Source organism: Arachis ipaensis, chromosome B4 (assembly GCF_059453495.1).
Source record: "Arachis ipaensis isolate K30076 ecotype BB chromosome B4, ASM5945349v1, whole genome shotgun sequence".
Classification (NCBI taxonomy): domain Eukaryota; kingdom Viridiplantae; phylum Streptophyta; class Magnoliopsida; order Fabales; family Fabaceae; genus Arachis; species Arachis ipaensis.
The window spans coordinates 20969949-20992007 of record NC_142439.1 but is presented as its reverse complement, the minus strand read 5'-3'; the positions used below and the strand labels follow the sequence as shown (position 1 = coordinate 20992007).

At 30.7% G+C, this 22059-nt stretch overlaps 2 protein-coding genes across 2 annotated transcripts; one reads left to right on the top strand and one right to left on the bottom strand.

Annotated features, from left to right (window-relative positions):
• The first annotated feature begins 870 nt into the window (after positions 1-870).
• On the top strand, positions 871-6600 carry LOC148566867 (uncharacterized). Its single transcript, XM_088484465.1, has 11 exons — positions 871-1460; positions 1650-1782; positions 1903-1994; positions 2079-2426; positions 2539-2734; positions 2954-3072; positions 3157-3181; positions 3263-3468; positions 4025-4423; positions 6057-6163; positions 6308-6600. Exons 1-11 carry the CDS (start codon positions 871-873, stop codon positions 6598-6600), a joined length of 2508 nt encoding a protein of 835 aa, XP_088340591.1.
• Positions 6601-13158: 6558 nt separating this feature from the next.
• Positions 13159-15753, bottom strand: LOC107637662 (uncharacterized). The gene is made up of 3 exons (XM_016341038.3): positions 15451-15753; positions 13727-14205; positions 13159-13652 (listed from the first exon to the last, which is right to left on the bottom strand). The coding sequence occupies exons 2-3, from the start codon at positions 14197-14199 to the stop codon at positions 13607-13609; spliced, it is 519 nt and encodes a 172-aa protein (XP_016196524.1). The 5' UTR covers positions 14200-14205; positions 15451-15753; the 3' UTR covers positions 13159-13606.
• Positions 15754-22059: the final 6306 nt, after the last annotated feature.

Genomic DNA, 22059 nt, shown 5'->3' with positions numbered 1-22059 from the left:
GGACATTTAGGTAGTCTTTTTTGTTTTGGGAGATCTGAGTAATTTTGGGAGCCATTTGTTTTATTATAGTAATTTACCCAAATAATTTTATTAAGTTAAAACCAAGTCAATTAGTACGAGTCCAAATAATACCTATATCAAACATTTATCATATGCAGTTTTCCACACAACCGAAACATATAGATTAATAATAAAAAATCTTTTATGAACGCTCATTGTTCTAAGAATTTTATTATGTCATCCCTAAATAATTTGGACATCCATTTGGTTTAATTATGCATTTTACCCTATTTAAAATATATTGAAGTTTAATTTAATTATTAATAGATACTATTTAACCTAAAATAAAAAGACATACGACCAAGTATTATGACACGTAATAAATAATTTATGTAAAACAAATAGAATTGACAAAATATTTAATATAAACATTAGTTACACATTTAAATATCTAACGTACATCGACGGAATTTTAAATAATAACAACGTAAAAGACATAAAAGGATTTTCATAAGACTATTCCTTGGTGTATTTTTTGTAAATATTATCGGTCACATTTATTCCTGTTAAAATAGTAGTAAGTATAGGAAAGGTATTTTAAATATTGTGCAAACCTATGTAAATTTCATAGTGACTGTAATTCGCTAAACTTAATTAAAGTAATAAACTAAATTGAGATTGTCTGATGGGCCAAATTTTTACAAGTTTGTTTTCTCATAATTCGTATGTCTATTAATTAGTTCGATATAATTTGATCCTATACTAGATATTGATAAAAGTTGGATTTCAAAGTCACGGAATAGTGTGGAATATAGGCAAGGATTGAACAATTTCTTAGACTTTGCATTTGCGAATGAATCCTCCGATGGCATGATAAAGTGTCCATGTCCTAAATGTGGGTTTCAACTTATGCAAACAAGAGAGGATGCATACGACCATCTGTCGTTACAACCATTTCCCCATGGATATACTAATTGGTTGCGTCATGGTGAGAAGCCAGTTGTAGAGAGATCCGGACTAGGACGAGTACATGAAAATCTGACATTCCAAGTGAATCAAATGCACCAAATGGTCAATGAAGCATTCAATTTCACGCTTCGACATGGGAGTGAAGACACAACAACAATCGACCATGCCAAAGATGATGAAGATGTGTTGCCGTACTTATATGAAGATCCAAGTTGCGCGGCACGAGATTTTAACGATCTACTGTCAGATGGAGAGCAGGAGTTATATTCCGGATGCTCAAAGTACTCCAAATTAGCGTTCTTAGTTAAGCTTTATCATATTAAGTGCATGTGCAGTGTGAGTGACAAGGCAATGACCATGATTCTTGACTTACTGCGAGACGCATTCGAACAAGCAAAACTCCCAAAGACAGTGTATAAAGCCAGGAAGACAATAAGAAAGTTGGGTATTGAATACACCAAGATAGATGCTTGTCCAAAAGATTGTATGTTGTATTGAGGTGATGATGAAAACTTGACCAAGTACAAGCGATATGGGTCTTCAAGATGGAAGAAAAAGACTAAAAAAGGCTCTATTGTTAGGCTCAACGTACCTCTAAAGAGAAATGGGAAACCTATAGCAGCCAAGACTCTTCATTACTTTCCTCTCATACCACGACTGCAACGATTATTCATGTGTAGCAAGACATCAACTGACGTGTTATGGCATAAAGAGGCGCGTAATGACGATGGTATGCTTAGGCATCCAAGGGACGCTAAAGCATGGAAAAAGTTTGAAGCAAAGTATACTAACTTGTCGAAGGATCCGCGCAATGTTCGCCTAGCCTTCGCGAGCGATGGATTTAATCCTTTTGGGAATATGAGCACAAAGTATTCTGTCTGGCCTATGATTCTAATTTTGTATAATCTTCCACCCTGGCTTTGCATGAAATAGACATCTCTCATTCTATCCATGCTTATTCCTGGGCCAAAAATGTTAGGTAACGACATAGATGTTTACTTGCAGCCTTTGGTAGATGAGTTGAAGTAATTATGGGATGGTGTTAAAACGTATGATGCCAAAGAGGGAAACACTTTCAATATGTGTGCGGCACTAATGTGGAATATCAGCGACTTTCCAGGATTGGAAAACCTATCTAGTTGGAATATGCATAGTGGGTTAGCTTGTCCTACGTATAACTTGGACGCTAAGTCTCATCGGCTGAAAGACAGCCAAAAATGGTGTTTCATGGGCCATCACCGCTTTTTGAATAAGGGACACAAATATAGACTAGACCGTAATAGATTTGACAGGCAAGTCGAAGGTGGAGATCCACCGAAGAAGTTATTCGGAACAGATGTATTGAGGCAACAGTCTAATGTGCACGTTTCATTTTGGAAGATTTCAACTGTGACATCCAAAAAAAACGCAATGGCCAGGATGCAGATGAAGATGACTCGCATTGGAAAAAGAAGAGTGTTTTCTTTGACCTCCCATACTGGAAGGATCAGATGTTGTGTCATAACCTTGATGTGATGCATGTAGAAAAAAAGTCTGTGACAATGTAGTATTCACTATCTTAAACGATAGCGGCAAATCAAAAGACAATCTTAAAGCTTGCAAAGATTTACAATGCATGGGCATAAGGCATGAATTGTGGCTGGGCGAAGGTGGTAAATATCCTCCTACAATATTTGCGATGTCAAATTCACAGAGGGATGTATTTCTGAAGACTCCGCAAAATGTGGTCTTTCCATATGGTTACTCTAGCAATGTTGTTCGTTGTGTTAATTTGCAACACCGTAAGTTGTCTGGGTTGAAAAGTCATGACTGCCATATTCTGATGGAATAATTACTTCCAATTTTGGTGAAGAATGCACTTCCGATTCCGGTGTCCAATGTGATTGTAAATTTGTTATAATTTTTTCGAGAACTTTATGGGAAAGCCATAAATCCTATGCAGCTTGCTGACCTTCAAAATCATGTTGTGCAAAACCTGTGTTAGATGGAAATAATTTTCCCTCCATCCTTCGTTACTGTCATGGTTCATCTCACGGTGCATCTCGTTGAAAAGGTAACTCTTGGTGGACCAATACATTATCAGTGCATGTATCCAATAGAAAGGTTAGCTTGCTGCTAAACCCCTTTAATACAACCAGCTGAATTAATTGTGTATATACTGAGCGTTATGTTGTATTTATATAACAGGTATCTAGGACGTTTAAAGCAATACGTTTGTAATAGGGTACAACCAGAAGGCTCAATTGCAGAAGGCTATTTATTTGAGGAAATCCTAACTTTCTGTTCTAAATAGTTGGATAATGTTGAGACTAGAATTAACCGATCAGGGCGAGTTGATGATCAACCCGATGATGTTACACATAATGCCAGAGAAACTATGTTCCCAGCTATTGGAAAGGCAATAGGGGCTGTTTCGCATTTCGAACTCACACCGATGGAAAAGCATCAAGCACATCATCATGTGCTAGTCAACTACAACACCGTGGTTCCGTTTGTTGAGTAAGTATACACATGTATTTTTAAAACACCAATGTAAGTGTTTTCTCCCGATAACTAGTTGGTTTAATTTTCCTTTCTCTCATAAAGTACATTTAAGGAAAAGACAAAGCGAAGCTTATGGGCTCAGACAAGGTCGCAATCTAAGATCGATAGTGTTGTGCATGCGGAATTTCCTTGGTGGTTCAAGCATGAGGTTGATAGGATATTAACCTGACCAATGTGTTTTTAGCCTAGAATCAGTACTTTATGAAATCCGAATTTAATATAAAGCATAAATGTTATGTGGTTCCAGGTTCCAATGGAAAGTACGCTTCATTCGAAAGAAATGAAGTTGCTTGTGTGCGGTCCCATGATCCAGGCAAGACGCTTTGGGGCCTACAACGTTAATGGGACAAGTTTAGAACTATCACAAAGGAAGACGGCTGAAAACCCAAAATAGTGGAGTACATATATCATCTAATACAAGAAGTTATGCAAGCATGCGTGATAATAGAGTCGTTGTTGGTAGTGTTCTGTATTACGAAAAAATTGTGAACATAATTGAATTGAATTATAGCTGTCATTTCACAGTAGTATTGTTCAAATGTGTTTGGGTTGATACCACTACCAGTAGAGACATCAAACAAGACCATTTGGGGCTTACCAGCGTTAATTTCTCTCGTTCGATACACACTGGTGTTCGAGAAGAAGATGAACCATACATATTGGCCTCAGAAGCTCAGCTTGTATACTATGTGGATGATGAAATAGTTAAGGAATGGAGTGTTGTGGTTCATGTGAAACCACGAGATTTATATGACATGGGAGAAGACAATGAAGAAGCTGAAGTTGGTTTTTCTCCACAGCTAGGGTTGAACATGTCAGCGGAAGGTGACATTGGAGATTTACAATTGGTAAGGGAGGATGATATAGAAGACCCAACAGAAAATGCTTCAGACAATATCGATGATGTTGCGTAATGCTTATATGAAGAATTTTAACGTAATTTAAAAGGCCAGTTCTCTAGTGGCATAAGAAATGGTGCCTAGCAGTGGCCAATTGTTGACCCACCAATAGATGTATGATACTTGGCGAAAATATTATGAAAGGAAGCTTGCTTAGTTAGTACTGAAAATGATAAAATTTGCTTAATTGGGTTCTCTTGTTCTTTTTTCTTTTTTTTCTTTAGATGTCAATAGTAGATAACCAAATTTACATTTTACAATACATCACTTGAAAAAAAAAAAAGGAAAATCCAATTTACAAGGGAGGGGAAAAAAACACCCCTCATGATGCCTCTTTTCTGCCTGGAACTCTTTCCTCTCTTTAATGGTTTTTTTTTCTTTTTTTTTTTTGGACAAAACTCTATTATTTCTATTAGTATTTATGAACACTAACATATCTTATCAATTATAGATGTTTAATTTAAATATGTATCATTAATTTAAAACTATATGAAAATTTTAGATTTTAAAATTGTAAATTTTAATTATGTAATATTTTTTGAATACTTATCCAAAAACATTTTCAAAATTTTTAATATTAAAGATTTGAGTCTTCAAAGTTTCAAAATACACAAAATAATCTATAATATTTACTTTTTTGTTAGATAATACAGTATCCTTTTAAGTTGATTCTTTTAATCAAAATGACTATTAAAATTTTTAAATATTACTTTTAAATTTTTAGAGATAGTTTTATACTTTACTCTTCGAATCAAATTGGAGAGAGACTGGATCGTTTAACGAAAATAAATGTTGGAGACTGTTTTATCTATTTTAAAATCTAAGAGATTAAAGTCTCTCATTTTAAAATGCCCAATGATTGATTTTGGTAATTATTCTATATTTTTGTTTATATAAAAAAAATTTCAAATTATTCATGTTAATTAAATTTAATTATTTTTATTTTTTGAAACCAAATTAATTTTATAAAAGGATTTTTATTTTTTTATTTATTTCTTATATGGGTTTAAAATTCTAGTGTTTGTGAATTTTTAGTGTTTATAAATATAAACAAAAATTTATCTTAATTTTTGTTTGCTATGATGATCGATCTTCTCAAACCCAAAAAACCTAACTCATGCATATTTCATCATTTATAGATGATGTGCTAACATCTATCTTCTCATTATTTTTCTAGCATAAAAAAATTATTTTCTCCAAATTTTCGTTTAAAATGTTTACCTTAACCATTAGTTCAAAATTTCTTTAGAAAAATCAGGTTTGGCACCTCTTTGTTGTCATCATAGGCATAGTAAAATAATAGGCACTATAGAACGCACCAATTTAAAAAGAATCTTTGCGTCATGAACTAAGTTAAATAAACTCAACGTTGTATGTTATTTTCTTGGGTTACAAAAAACTTGGTGTACTTCGATTTATAGTTAAGTATTTATTGTATTGTGAATTTTTATGAGTAAAAGCAGATTTTCTGTTTCTTTCAACGGGTTTTTTTTTGTTTTATCAAAAGTTAGTTTACGTTAAATCTTTAATGTTATTTCAGTTGTTGTTCTAGATGTTGCAGTTTTGATAAACTAGATATACAATATTTAATATCAATTCCAATAGTGTTACATTTTTTAAACATTAGCATACATAACATGACAGTGAAGGACAAATAAAAACTGAGGACTTTTCATCATCCTTTGCAAGCACCACATTTGCTACAGAGTTTATGTCTAAGAAATTTGTCCAAACTACCAACAAGGGAAATGGTAATTGTCGATTCTTTGCGTTTAGTTTTAAAATGATCTTAGCATATTGACGCCTTTTTTTTCTAAGTCAGTATCTAATGACTTGGGAGTTTTCAGTTTCGTCTGGGTATACTTATTTTGTTGTATGCATGTTGATATTTTTAGTATTACCTGAATATTCTGGAGAAATAGTCCTTGACAGTCTAAATGGGGAAGAGTCTGATTCAGAAGACAATTTAGATGATATCTTCTCTGTTCGAATTGACAGATCCATGCAGTTTGATCTCAATAAGGTTACAGAAGAAGACAATAAAACTATAGAAGACCAACAAAGAGAAGATGATATACATGTTAAGAAAATATGCTTTAATCTGAACAAAAAGCCATGGTATCGAGATCAAATATCAGATCTTGTAAAACGTGAAGCCCATAGATTCGTGAAGTCAATACGATGTTGAAGAGAAATTTTGATCTTTTATTATAAGAGTTACGCTGATTCCTTAATTTAATGATTTGGGTCGCGGTTTTACATGTTTATCTACTTTTAGAGTTTCTTGATTTGGGTTTAGTAAGGCATAACTTCAACAAGGAGTAACTTTGATTTATGCTCGTTAAAACTTTATTTTAACTTTATAAGTTCAGAGTATGACTTTATTTTCTTCTTTTACATTTATGTTTGAATGCAAATTTAAATGACAATAAAGCAAGCAAAGAAATCTTATTGGTAAATTTGTTCACATAGGTTAACATACATAGCTTATTTAACTTGTGAGCTTTTTTACGTAAAACGAATCTAGATAAAGTGTTACAAGTTTAAGTAACAATGATTTAAAAATATGTAGCTTAAAATAGTAGTGTTAACTTAACTAGATTATACCCAGACAGTTATTACTAAAGAAAATATTGAAATATATGGTTATGTCCATTTTGCGGTGGTTGGAAGAAAACCGCCGCTAAATGCCAGGCTGATTGCAACCCCGACCCCTAACCGCCGCGATATGCACCGCAGGTTGTCATTTTGTGCTGGTTTTATAGAACTGCCACAAAATTTTTGTCGCTATCTGCCAGAATTGTAATGATTCTGTTTTCTTTATTTATTTATTTTTATATTATTGATCATATATTTACTTTATTAATGTTAGTATTGGTAAACTATTATTATATTATTGTTACTAATTATTTTTTAGTATTATGATTATTCATTAGTTATTATTACTATTGTTGTTATATTATTATTATTGTTTTTATTAGTCTTTTATCATTGTTGTGTTATTATTATTATTATTATTATTATTATTATTATTATTATTATTATTATTATTGCTAATGACATTATTGTGATTATTATATCTATTTGAATCTTATGTTATTATTATTATTATTATTATTATTATTATTATTATTATTATTATTATTATTATTATTATTATTATTATTATTTGTTGTGGTTATTATTCATTTATTATATTATTTAATTTGAGATGACACAATATTATTTTGTAATTACTTATGATAAAAAGAAAATAAATATGTAAGGATAGATTGTCAATCGTTAAGCAGGTAAGATGTCTTAATTCATACGTCGTAATTCTGTTTTATTGTCACGATGTTATGAGACACCCACAAAATGAGAATTCTCTAAAAAAGCTTTGTATTTATGAGACGACCACATGAAGAAAAGTGAAAAGAAAATAAAGATGTCATATAAGACATATTTGTATTCTATTAAAAGAATTATTTTTATAATTGTGATAGCAACGATATTTTCCACGACGAACGGCTGAAACCAACATCAATAAAAAATTGTCATATCTACTGAGAATTTTTAAATTCTTACTATTATGTACATGTATGCGATTTCAGATCAAACTCAGTAAGGACTCATGAAAAGCGTATTTCAAGTGTGTGTATTTTACAAGATCGTGTATAAATATCTTATAGATTTCTATAACTACTTTTGCAAAGTATGTTTGTGGACAAAGCTAGACGTATTATATTTGATTTAATAATCGTATTTGTATAATTATCATTAAATATTATATCTCATTATAAGTTTATACAATAATGAGTTTCTATTCCAAAAAAGAATGTTACAAATTTTATTTCAATAGCCTTTTTCCAACAATCATGCATAACAATCTCATAATAGTACTTAGGGTCTATATTATTTATGAGAGCTAAAGTGAAGGCATGTGTGTGTGTTTGAGAGAGAAAGATGCATATAACAAATGCTAAGATAGAGAATACTTAATTGTTGAAGTAATTGGGTGGCATTAATTAGATTCTTATGTGATAAAATATTGAAGCAATGAAAGTCTCTTAGATAAGAAGGTTATGCCTTCTTTCTCTCTCGGATATTCTCAAGATAGGTGCAGTAGATTGTGGTGCATTGATGGGTGAATAAGGTACTGAATCTAATGATGATGCAGAAGATTCAATGTCATGATGTATAATGCTGATGAACATGAATTCTGAACTAATTTAAGTGAATTGTTCTCATGACTAGATGTAGCAATGGTATGATCAGTCTTATGAGTTGATGCAGACTTATCATGAAGGGGTTTTGATATGGGAATATTATAGAAATATTGAAATGTATCATATGTAAAAGTTTTATTAAAATATGGTGATGCAGTCAAATTGCATTTACCTTTTGGTTGAGTTAGGGTGATTGCAGAAGTAAAATGATTTACATTATTTGGAGCTGTTATGGTTGGTTGCTAGAACAAAGTCATTAGATTTTCATTCTGATCTTGAGTCAAAACAACAAATATTTCATTATTCATTTCATCATGTCCAGAATTAGTGATTTTAGCACTAGAATCTTCAATTGTTCCATCATTACTGATGTTGTTAGTTGATTTCTGCTTGAAATGTGTTGGATAACCATTCTTCTTGTAGCAATTTTTAACTAAATGACCTATTTGATGGCAATAGGTGTATAACTTTAAAGTGTAACCTCTGTCATAACTCTTTTGATTGCTATCGTCCTATCCTCTTCCAGAATTATTTAGTCCCCTTTCTCTCCCTTGTTCAGAAGGATTGCAGCTTCCTAAATATTGCACCTCTAATGAATTGGTAACTATTTTGTTTTTTAAGAAATTAAAATTTAATTTTCTTTACTACTGTGTTAACATTGCTAGAACAGTGTTGAAGTCAAGCAAGGGATTTAAAGGCATGATATGTGATTTAACAGTAGAGTATTGCTCATTTAAGCTTCTCAAGAAATGCACAATATACTATTCTGATGCATGATCTCTAACAACCTTTAATCCACAATGACAGCCATTAACACAAGATACAAAGTTAGAAATTGCTGGTAGGTTCTCTAATTCCTCCCAAATAACCTTCAATTTAGTGAAGTAGGAGGTTACAGAGGAATCACTTTGCCTGATTGCTTAGAATTCTTCTTTTAGCTCTCCAACTCTGAAAATATCTCCTTGAGAGTATCGATTCTTCAAGTCATTCCATAGTTTGGTGTCAAACTAATCCACATTATACTTTTGGCAATTTCAGAACTAAGAGAGAAATTGATCCACGAGGGCAGAAAATTGTTGCACTTGTCGAAGCCTTGAACAAAGGATCTTGTACATTCACAATAGATCTATCCAAAAACTTAACCTTGTTCTTCGATTAGAGCGCTCTTCACATGTCATGTACCATTAATAATAATTCTAAGATGTGAGTTGAAGAAAAATATAAGGAGTTATAGGATTTTGACCTGAATGAAGGAAGTATGGGTTAATTGATTCTGAGAATGGAGAGGAACTTGATATGTTGATTTGAACTTGAAATTGAGAAAACTGACGCATGAACACAGTAAATGTTTAAAGTTTGGAACGAAATTCAATGAATTATTCATGTTAGAACTGTTTTTTACATTAGTCATTGATGGATTGTAGGGTCTGATACATGAATTGTAGGCTCTGATACCATGTCGAAAATGTATCAGCCTTGTACAACAAGTAAGATGAGAAATAGATTATGAAGTAAAGAAGAACTTGTGAATTAGCTCTAAAATATCATTGAGAAAAACAAATGAGATGAGAAAAGAATGAAATTGAGATTGAGAGAGAAAAAGAATGAGAGATAAATAATTAATATTCTCTATTAATTGAATAAACCATATATGTTGTACATGATAGCTATTTAGTATATATATCTGTACAGTGAGAAAGAAGATAAATAACTAACTTCCTAACAAATGCGGATATGAATTAACCAACTTGTCGGATGGACTAACTAACTAACAATTACTCTAACAAGTTTCTGTATTTAGTATTTAGTTACATTTCAACTTTATTTCAGTTTAATTTGTAAACAATCTGTATCATATTACATACACTATGATAAATGTACGACATCTATTGCTGCAATAAAATTGACATCTTTATTGTTGAGTTTATATGAAAAGCAAAAAAAGAAAAATAGAAAAAAACAGTAAAATATATTTTTTAATCTAATATTTGAAAAAGATTTTAAAATATCTCGAATTTTTTAATTTATATAAACTTTATTTTTAATGTTTTTGGTAATTTCCAATTATACTATTCCTACATCGCTGGATTTATCAACGATGAAATTGATTTTTTTTAACGACTTACTGATGAACTAAGAATTCTTTCATACTATATATTTGATAAATGTTTTATGTTAAGGATTTTCTTATGCGTAGGATTTTCTCATATTATTTTAGGGTAGCATTAGTCAGGGGCGGAGATACATACTTCTAAAGGGGGCAATGCCCCCCTCCCCCTTTTTTTATTTCCCAGCCCTCCTCCCTTTTTGTTCGTACATTTTTCCAGCCCCCCTTTAATTCATACAAAAAAAACCAGCCCAATAGCCCATTCTCTGCCCCCCTTTTTTTATTTCCCAGCCCCCTCCCTTTTTGTTCGTACACTTTCTCAGTCTCCCTTTTTTGTTCGTACACTTCCCACTTTCACTTTGCAGGTAACAACTTTTTCTATTATTCTTCTTCTTTATCTCTTTAATCTTCTTTTCTTTTACCTCTTTGACTCTTTTTTTTTTGCAGATTAAAAAAAAGATAGTAGTTCAACAAGTGGTTCTTCATTCTGCTTTCTCAAAAAATGTTCTATTTTTATTCTTTTTTATTTCAAGAAAATTATTGAACGAATAATAAAGACACATAGTGATACAAAAATAAAACAAATAAATTGTATTTAATCTAGCATTGTAATTTTTTTATGTTTTTTTTATTATTTTTCTGTTAGTCTTGTCTAATTTTTTTATTTTTTTTATATATTTAGTTATTTACTTAATTTATTATTATTTGTTAATTAAGTTTATGTTATTATATGTTAATTTGTATATTTATTTTTTTTTATTAGTTAACTATTTGATTACAATTTTATATTATTTATACTACAATGTTAGTATTATTGTTCTAAATTTTAATATTTTATTTTGAATTGAAATATAATTTTTATATTTTATAAAGATTTAGATTGTAATTTACACTTTTTGCTAAATATATTTTTAATTATAGAAACTTATTTGGCCATTTGAATTATGAGTAAGTTCAAAACCATTGATACATTTTTTAACAGAAAAGATCAAGAGAATGAAGATGGTTCTACTATTACTACTCCAATACTTGAGGGATCATCAAATTTCATTACTTCAAGTTCTCCATTGAATAGCTCAAAGCGTCCACGACTTCTTCCAAATCAACTAGATATTTTTCATTTGAAAAGAGATCCTGGAATGCGACCAATGATTTGGAAGTTTCCTCCAAATCAAAGAGATGAAATCCGTCGGGCTTATATTAAAGTTAGGCCAAATCAACCCATTCTTGATAATTATCCATTTTCTGGTGATAAAAGTCATCGTCGCTTTCAATCTTCATGGTTTAAATTGTTCCCATCTTGGTTAGAATATTCTATAGAAAATGATGCTATATATTGTTTTTCATGTTTTCTTTTTGCTAAGGAACCTTCAATCAACACGGGTTCAAATGCTTTTATTGAGAATGGTTTCAGGAATTGGAAGAAACACTACAAGAATTTGGCCGATTAGCTACTACAAAAAGAGTCGTAAAATCATCGCTAATCTGACACAAAATATAATTTGTGGCAGATTAGCTACCGACTAGCAACTAATGGTTTCCTTACTAATTACAAGTCGCAGATCAGTGACGCAAACACAACAGTCGCTAATTCATCGGAAAGTTTTTTAGCTACCGAATAAATAGTCGCAAATCAATCACTAAAGTAAAAGCTAATTCCGTAGAAGAAATGGACTATACGGTAGTCGCTAATTAGCGATAAACTCTACTGCAGCAGATTCATCACTAAATACAAGCTAACTGCGTAGACAAAATGGGATGGTTGGTTGACGCTAATTAGCGAGGAATTTTTTCGAACCTAACTCGTCGCAAGTTTTCCGCTAATATGGTCGCAAATCTGTCACATTGTGTAGCAAATCTATAGCTAATATTTGAAAATCCTTAATCAAATTTGTAGGAATTTTGTCGCTAAACCAAAGCTATTCGAAATTATAAAGTAGAGTTATGAAATAGTCGCTAATTTGCTAAAAAATAATATGTAGTCAATTAGTTGCAATATTATCGCAAAATGTCATCGCAAATTTCTTTTAAAATAGTAACAAATCGATAGGTATCTCACAATTGTTTCAGTCGCAATAGAGTCTTTAATTTGTCACCATCATCAACAGCGAGTATGTCGCTAATTTTACTAGAATATCAGTTAGAATTCCAATTTTTTCGTTATACTAAAATAAACATCATATTATTTTTTATTTTATTATTGAAATGAAAGATTATAATGCATAAAAATAAAATTAGTTCATAAAAATTATACATGTTTAAAAAAAAATCAAACCCAACATATTTATTAAAATAAAAGTCTAATGCAACATCTCCAACATAAATACTTCACAAATAAAATACCAAAACAAGTTAAATCTAACAGTAACTATAAAAATCAATCCAAATAATTATTTATTAACTAAGTAAACTACCAATAAAAGTAAGCCAACTTCTATAAAAACTGAAAATGAAACAAATTTCCTAATCAATTGTCTATCAAACAAATAAACTACGATAATAAACTAAGCTTAACAAAATGCATTAACATAAGCCACCTAATCAAATATTATTCCCAGCAAAATCACTCTACTGATTCTTCTCTTGGGGGAATCCTAGAATCTTAGAAAGAAGAGACAGTAAATTACTCTGTATAGCTTCATTTACAATACTATGCAAGACTGCATTTATAGCACTAGGCAATGCTTCTTTAATAGCCTCAGTGATGTCTGTTTGTGAAACTGACTTGACTGTAGAAACACCTGTACCTTCAGGTAATGGCACATCTCTATGATCATGAATACCAATATCCAGACTGCGGCCTAACCCATGAACTCGTCCTTTCTTGTTGGTTCCTACAACTTCTGTCCACACGTTAGGATCAACTTCAGGTTGATCTATTAAATCTTCTCCATATTTTTGTGATATTGCCTCTCCATATGAGTCCTACAGCAGAAAAATAATGACATATTATTAAGAAAACTAAAACTAAATTATACTACAAAATTAGAGACACTTACAATAATTTTCTTGGATACTTCAGAAACATATTCTCCACTTTTTTTCTTATGAACATCATCATATACTTCAACGCGGATGGATTCGGATCCTCTTCTAAACCTTCCACTACGTTTAAGTTATCACCTACAGCATCAATAACCATGTCTACATATGGATTTGTATTCTCCTCTTCATGTTCTTGGGTAACATTTGTTGCGTCCTGTTCAACCCATCTTTCCTTACCATGAGCAGTCCAGTTTATATAACCCTCCATAAACCCACGATCACATAAATGCTTTTCGACCCAGAATATTTTATCCTTAAGCCTGTTCTTACATTTTGTGCATGGACAAAGAATGTGACCTAAACTATCAATGTCTGTCGGATTTCTTTCTACAAAATCTATGAATTCCACAACACCTTTCTTAAATTTCTCGCTTAGATAACCAGTGCAATCTTGCCTTCGTGACATCCAACTTCTATTGGGCGCCATGATTATCTGAACTAAGGTTTCATTTTAGTTGTAATACCAATGGTTAACATGCATATAAATGGACATAGTCTCGTGTATATTTTTTCCTAAATTTCATTAATATATTTTTATTCACAATCACACTAAATAACCCTTTCTACAAGTTATAAAGTAACAAACATAATACATTCAATTTGAAAATAAAGATATAAATCATAAAAAGATATTATACAAAGCTTGAAGAAAATAATCATAAACAATTTGAAGCATTAGAAAAACCAAAAATAATTGGGTATCATTAATCTCATGTCAAGAACTTCAAGTCACGAGGTTGAAAAGTATGGAGATATACCGGGTTCAATAAAAAAAAATATCAATAACATGGTTAGGATTCTAGCACAAAATTTTCAATAACAAATGTGGAAAGTGAGCGTGTGGTAGTGATCCACTAAGTTAGCTGGATTTAAATTAGGGAATGAAAGTTTGAGATAAGTACAAGTATATATGCCTTATTGAAAATCAAGATAATATCTCTAGAACATTAAGGAATATCATATGTGATCTCTTAGAATTAATATTGATATTTATTGTTATTATTTGCTTATTTGATTAGGATTACGGCTTCCCTATCCTGTTATCATAAATATCAAATCATCCAATTTTTTTTAAGGAAGTACAAATGAACATGAACCAATTCAAAATGAAGCAGTAGAGTAGTAGACTTATACAATTGAAGAACCCCAGTTACTTAAAAATAGGTAAAAAAAAATCAAAGAAACACAATTTTAAGTGATCATTTCAGAACAGCAACAAGTTAAAGGTTCCAGTAACAAATTTCTCATTCACACATTCAACTTTTAGCAATAAATCCAACTTTGAACAAAAAAATCAAAGTGCATTCAAGTTCAATCAATAATAAATTCTTTCAGCAATGAACAATTTTAAGTGATCATTCCAGAAAAGCAAAAAATTCAAGGTTTCGGTAGCAAATTTCAACCACACATTCCACTTTCAGCAACAAATTCAACTTTCAACAACAAAATCAAAGTGCTTTCAAGTTCAATCAGTAACAAATTCTTTCAGCAATTAACAAATTCAACTGACCATTTCAGATAAGCAAAAAATTCAAGGTTCCAGTAACAAATTTCAGCCACACATTCAATTTTCAGCAACAAATTCATCTTTCGACAACAAAATCAAAGCACATTCAAGCTCAATCAGTAAAGTGATCATTTCAGAACAGAAAGAAATGAGAAATTAATTGGAACTCACCAAATTGGGTTGTGCGAAGGAACCTGAGGCGAGGCTCAAAGTAAGAAGATGAATGAAGACAAGCCCACCTGCTACCTCCGTTGTCGGCAACAACGAGCGCAGGGAAGGCGCACTTCTGAGTACGAGAGGATGACGAGACAGAGTGCGACCCCAGGACCTACTGCTTCTTCCGCGGTGACGATGATGGGGAATAAGCGACTGGATGCAAGACAATGATGGTGAAGTGAGCTGGCCAACTGGCTTGACGACCGAAGCAAGAAGATGACAACGAGCGCGGTGACTGATCTTGAGAGAGTGAGGACACAGAGCGATCGAAGATAATAATGGCGTGAGAGAGACGTTGGGGGTTCAGGGTTGGTGGTCATTCAGCTTAGGAAGGGGACTTGGGACGACACCGTTTATGCCCCTTTTTGTTTCCTAATATTTTTGGAAAATTAATTTTTATGTTTTTTTAATAATAAAATTAAGATAAAAATTAAAAATTTTGTAAATAATAAATTATTAATAAATAAAAAATAAAAATAAAAATAAAAATAAAAATTTTATAAGTTATTTAATTTTTCTAATATATAGAATAATAAAATTTGAATAAATTTAAGTATAATATTAAAATTATTACGTTGTTATTATATGTAACAATTAAGATGAAAATTTTATAAATGTTTGTAAATTTATTTATTTTCTCAATCTTATTTAAATTGAAGCAAATGTAGAAATTTATATTAAAAAAATCTTTTTTTCCCATAATTTTAATTGCTATATTTTTTATTTTATATTTAATATCTTAAATCATCATTAGTAATTATTTTTTCGAAATTTTTAATTTTTATTTTCATTATTTTTATTCTTCATACACATATCTATCATTATTTTTTTATTAATTGAAAGAAAAATAAAAAAGAGTATTATATGTACTCAATAGAATAATACAGAAGACAATAAAAATATAAGTTATGTGTAAAATAAAAAAGACAAATAACCTTAATTTGTTCTTATTAAAAATTAAACTATAATTTTATATATTAATAAATATACAAATTTATTTAATTTTTATATATTTATATTTATTATAATATTTTTAAAATTTAATAATGGTGCAACCAGCAGCATGATGAAGTTGGATTTAACTATATAAGTTAGGGGTATAAGATTTTATTGACATTATCTTTTTTGAAAGAGTAGTAAGAAGCTAAGTTAAGAACATGCCAACTAAGTAATTAGTCAGACGATAGTTATACAATACACAATAATAATAAATATTTTGTTAGCTTATTTTTTTAATGCATAGAATAAAATAATTTTTTTAATTTTAAAATTATTAATTATATAAAAGAGTATTATATTTGAATCTCACTTTGGTGAAAATTTCACGTTGAGCTTATATTTTTATTAAGTATTATTATTATTATTTTTATTAAGTATTATTATTATTATTATTATTATTATTATTATTATTATTATTAATTTTTTATTTATTTTGTCCAAAAAGAATCAACAATTTATACATAATAATCTTATTATTGAGAGTACTTAAAAGAGTACCAAAATATGTTATTTTATATGTTATTTTTAATTTAATAAATAAAAATTAATTTTAAAAAAGTCTCATAATTAAATATTTTGTTAGCTTTTTTTTAATGCATGGAATAAAATAATTTTTTAAATTTTTAAATTATTATTGATTATGCAAAGTATTTTAATAAAACCATCAAATTTATTCGAATTATGCACGACGAGAAATGCATGTAAATCGAAATAAGTAAATTCGATTTACAAAACCATCAAATCGAATCAAATGGTTTCGATTTACGTTGGGCATGAAATCCGTTACCTAAATCGAATCTTGTTAATTTGATTTAAACGTTGTTAGAAATCGAATTCACTAAATTCGATTTATTCACTTTTCAACCATTCACGTAATTCGAATTAACTCGTTTCGATTTTTATTCTGGAAATCGAATCATTTACTATGTGTTTCGCTAAATCAATTCGATTTATATAAAAACGTGGTTTGAGACTTTGACGTTGTATTTTTTTATTTGGGATAATTAGGATATATTGAAATGCATTAGGTTTATTAAGGTCATTTGCCCAAATAAAAAGGTAACGGTAAAAAGAAGAAAGAAAAATTAACTGATAATTATATTTTTGACCAATTTTTAAAATGATAGTTATATTATTTAGAGATAATAATAATTATACATGTATAAAGAATAAAAAGATAAAAGGATAGTGTATAATATGATGAGATGATATAATCAAAATATAAATTAATAATTTTAAAAAATAATAAAATTAAAGATAATTAAAGATATTTAAGATAAAATTGAAGTAATACATTTTTTTATCTATTAGAATTATGGATGAAAATAAAAAAAATGCTTTGCATATAAATTTTTAAATTTGCTTCTAATTAAATAGGATTGAGAAAATAAATAAAATTTAATAACATTTATAAGTAACTAATCTTTAAATAATATTAGTAAGTGTTTATATTGATTTAGTTACACATAATAACAACCTTATATTTTTTTAATCTTATTTTTTATTTAAATTTATTTATTTTAAAGATTTTACATGTTAAATAATTAAATATATTTTATCTTTTTCATAATTTATTTACAATTATTAATATTTAATTTATAATTTTAAAAATAAAAATATAAAATTAATTTCTTAAACTCAATAGAAAAAGTGGCTGAATAGGTACGATAGTGTCGGATGAGCCGCTAATTAAAGTAATGACAAAATAAGGACTAACATTTTTCTGACAAATTAGTAGCAACATGAAATAAGCGAGAAAAGTCTATCAGTTGTTAAACGGTCGCTAATTCCTCACTAAATAAGCTTTTGATTAGTGACTCAATTGCGACTAGTTACTTTTAAAATTTTCTCGATTAGCTTTGGATTTGTTATAACTTTGCGACTGATTTCCAACGAGGTTAGCGAGTAATTTGTACAAAATAGGTAGGATATAGCTTTTGCTTTGCGACAAGATTGCAGATTTTGTGACCGCTCATTAATTTTGTCGTTAGTGCGTCACTAATTCCTCGCAAGTTAGTGACGAATTAGTGACAAAAAATATTTTTCGCAAAAATTCGTCGCTAATTTGTCAAATTCTTGTAGTGAAAGTAAATAGTGAAAAAGAATGTGCTCTTTTGAATCACATTGGCAAAGGTCCCAACTCATTCCATCATAAGACGCTGAAATCATGTGATGATTTGATGAAACAATCACAACATATCGACAGACTTCTTTATAAGCAAACATCAGAAGAGATTGAAAATAATCGAATTCGACTAAGAGCATTGATGAATGGATTTTTGTGTGGTCTAAAATTTTACAATAAATTCTCGTTGCAAGTATAGTTTCTAAACTAACAATAATCCTTTCATACAAAAATTTGGTTGTCACAAGTAACAAACCCCTAAAAATAATAATCGAAGTATTCAAACCTCGGGTCGTCTCTCAAGGAATTGCAGGGAGGTGTTCTTGTTATTGGTTATGATAAAATATATTTTTGGGTCTTTGAAATAAGGAACAAGAAAGTAAAATGGCAAGAAAATTTAAATAACAAAAAGGTCTTGGCAAGGTTTGGTGGTCAAGGATCTCTATCCTTATCACTAACCACAACATGATAATTGTAAGGATCAATCCCATTAAATCATCCTCTAACAAGTAGAGAAAAGTCAAATGAGCTATATCAATCCAAGTCCGTAAGTCCTAGCTATCCACTAATTCAATTAGTGAGAACTAGAGTCAATGGCTACCAATCATCAATTGCTTGGACATTAGTGACTCAAGAATTCCTAAGTTATCTTCCCAAGTCAAGAACATAAAATTCTACTCTAGCATCCTTCCAAGCATTTCATCAAACACTTGGTAGGCACAAAATAAAAGCATAGAAAACTAGCAGGGAAAATAGATCTAACAACCAATTGCAAGCATCAATAACATAAATTAACGAAGGCAACAATAACCATAGAAAACATAAATTGCATTAATATGGAAATTGAATCTAACATCAAACGTTCGTGAACTAAATTGGCAACAATAAGTAATCAATAAGGGAAATAAATGAACTAGAATGCTAGAACCAATAAAAGTAGAAGAGAAACTAAATCGAAATAAGATAGAATTCAGAATTTGAGAAGAACTAAATCTGAAAACCTAAGAACCTAGAGAGAGGAGAGAGCCTCTCTCTCTAAAAAACTACATCTAAACTTAACTAATGTCAAAAGTGAATGAATGATTCATTGATTGATGCCTTCCCCTTCAATCCCTGGTCTCTTTAGCCTTTTTCCTCCAAAGATTAGCTTCAAAACTGGGCCAGAAGCCCTTCTGAAATTGCCAGGCAACATTTCATTAAAGGAGTCACGTGCGGGCATCGACGCGTATGCGTCCCTGGAGTATTGCGCGATCCATGCGTATGCGTCTGGTGCGCGCGGGCGCATCCCAAATCTTTGGCTTTTCATGATTTCTCTATTTTACATGCTTTCTCTTCACTCCTTTGATCCATTCCTAGCCCTTTTCAATATGAAATCACTAACAAACACATCAAGGCATCTAGTGGAATCAAAGGAAGATTAAAATTATCAAATTAAGGTTCTAAAAGCATGTTTTCACACTTAATCACAAATTAGGGGACAATCACAAAACCATGCTATTTCATTGAGTAAATGTGAGAAAAGGTTGACAAAATACTCTAAATTCAACACAAGATAAACCCTACAAATATGGTTTATCAACCTCCCAACACTTAAACCTTAGCATGTCCTAATGCTAAACCAAGAAGGAAACAAGGTGTATGACATTTTTTCAATGCAACTAAACTATATGCAAACTATCTAAATACAACTACTTGTTATGAATGTAAATGCTTTGGCCAAAACAAATAAACCTTTCAAGAGAACATATGTAAGCATAAGGGTTAAAGCAATAGGAATTAAATCCAACCCACAATTGTATTGAATTATCAAAAGGATTTACAAACTTGCAAGAATATAGAAGATAGTGGTGAATACATGTGATTGAGCAATCGAACCCTCACCGGATGTGTATCCGCTCTAGTCACTCAAGTGTTTAGGGGTTGATTAACTCAATTCTCCCCTAATCATGCTTTCCAAAATTTGTTCTTCATCTAACAATCAACAGTTACTCAATGCATGCATATAAATATCATGAGGTCTTTCTTAAAGGTTGTAATAGGGCTAGGGTCAAGGTAGGATCATATATGGTTAAGTGGACTAGAAGTTTGAATCTTTGATTAGCCTAGACTTTTCCACCTAACCTATATAATGACCTATACAAGTTCAAAACTAACCTAACTACCCATCCTTCACCTTTTCACATACTCATGCATTTTCTTTTCATTTCACAACACTTATGCATTGATTTTATTGAACTTTACTTTGGGGCATTTTGTCCCCTTTTTATTATTTTTTTCTTTTTCTTTCTTTTTCTATTTTTTTTTCAAGCTACATACAAGGACATCAATGCATAAGGTCTATATATTTAATCAATACATGAGTATGCACCAAATTCCCAAATATAGAAATACAAAACACCCTTTTATCCCAACCAATGTTTCCAAATCTCCCCAAACTTGAATAATAAACACTCTCACTAGTCTAAGCTAATCAAAGATCCAAACAAGGGATTTTTATTATTTTTTGTTTTAGGCTTGTAATGTGCTAAAATAAAGAATAATTGGGTTAAGCGTAGGCTCAAAATTGGCTAACAATGGAGGATAAAAGGTAGGCTATTTTGATGAGTAGCTAATGAAGTAATGGCCTCAATCATATAAGTGCATGGATACAAGGAATAATGGACATATTAGAATTAAACAAATCAAGGATCACAATCATAGGAAGAGGACAATTGCACACAAGAAGGAAAATAAGTGGTTATAAGATGTAACCACATCAATAGGCTCAAATCTCACAAGCTTGTGTTCTTAGCTCAAAACATGCTTCACAAAATATAAAATTCAAGCAAGTTTATCAAAAGTTTCCAATCAATTGGGGTGATGCCCTATAGATAAATTCCTTAAAAAATTTCATTGTTTGACTAAGCTTATTCTAAATGCAATGTTGTGATTGAGAAATTCTAAAATTTCCTTAGTTTATCCCCTTTTTCAATCAACATAAACTTCAGATGCAAAAAGGGTCAACTTAGGTCTCAACAATCCAAAATATTTTTCTAATCACAACCAAAAGCTAAAACTAGCTAAAACAACTATATAACGCAAAGTCCAACTAAAATATGAAATGTATCCAATCTAAGGTGCAAAATGCAACAACTAAAATAAAAGTATCCACAATACTAGTATATACAATAATCCCAAAAAGTGCAAAATAAAGCAAAATAACATAAACTAAGAGATAAATGTCCGGAAATGTTCACCGAAATAAAGCTATCCACTGACGGCGACGACGGTGACCTCCCACACTTAGAATGAAGCATCGTCCTCGATGCTACTGCTTGGGCACGGGATGGGGGTCAACAATCACATCTGGCTGCTGGGTCCTAGGTTGTGGCTCCTCAGGGGGCTGCTGTGCCTCCGGGGCGGCCTGGGTCTGTGGAGGTGCCTCTGGCTGAGGAGGCTCC

Excerpts from the sequence above, each read along its gene's own strand:
- LOC148566867 (XM_088484465.1), top strand. The coding sequence starts at position 871 with ATGATAAAGTGTCCATGTCCTAAATGTGGGTTTCAACTTATGCAAACA. Across the intron at positions 1,783-1,902 it reads TGTCGAAGGATCCGCGCAAT|ACATCTCTCATTCTATCCAT; the intron begins GTTCGCCTAGCC and ends TGCATGAAATAG. Across the intron at positions 3,182-3,262 it reads TAGGACGTTTAAAGCAATAC|TTGGATAATGTTGAGACTAG; the intron begins GTTTGTAATAGG and ends TGTTCTAAATAG.
- LOC107637662 (XM_016341038.3), bottom strand. The coding sequence starts at position 14,199 with ATGGCGCCCAATAGAAGTTGGATGTCACGAAGGCAAGATTGCACTGGT. Across the intron at positions 13,653-13,726 it reads AAGTATCCAAGAAAATTATT|GACTCATATGGAGAGGCAAT; the intron begins GTAAGTGTCTCT and ends TTTCTGCTGTAG.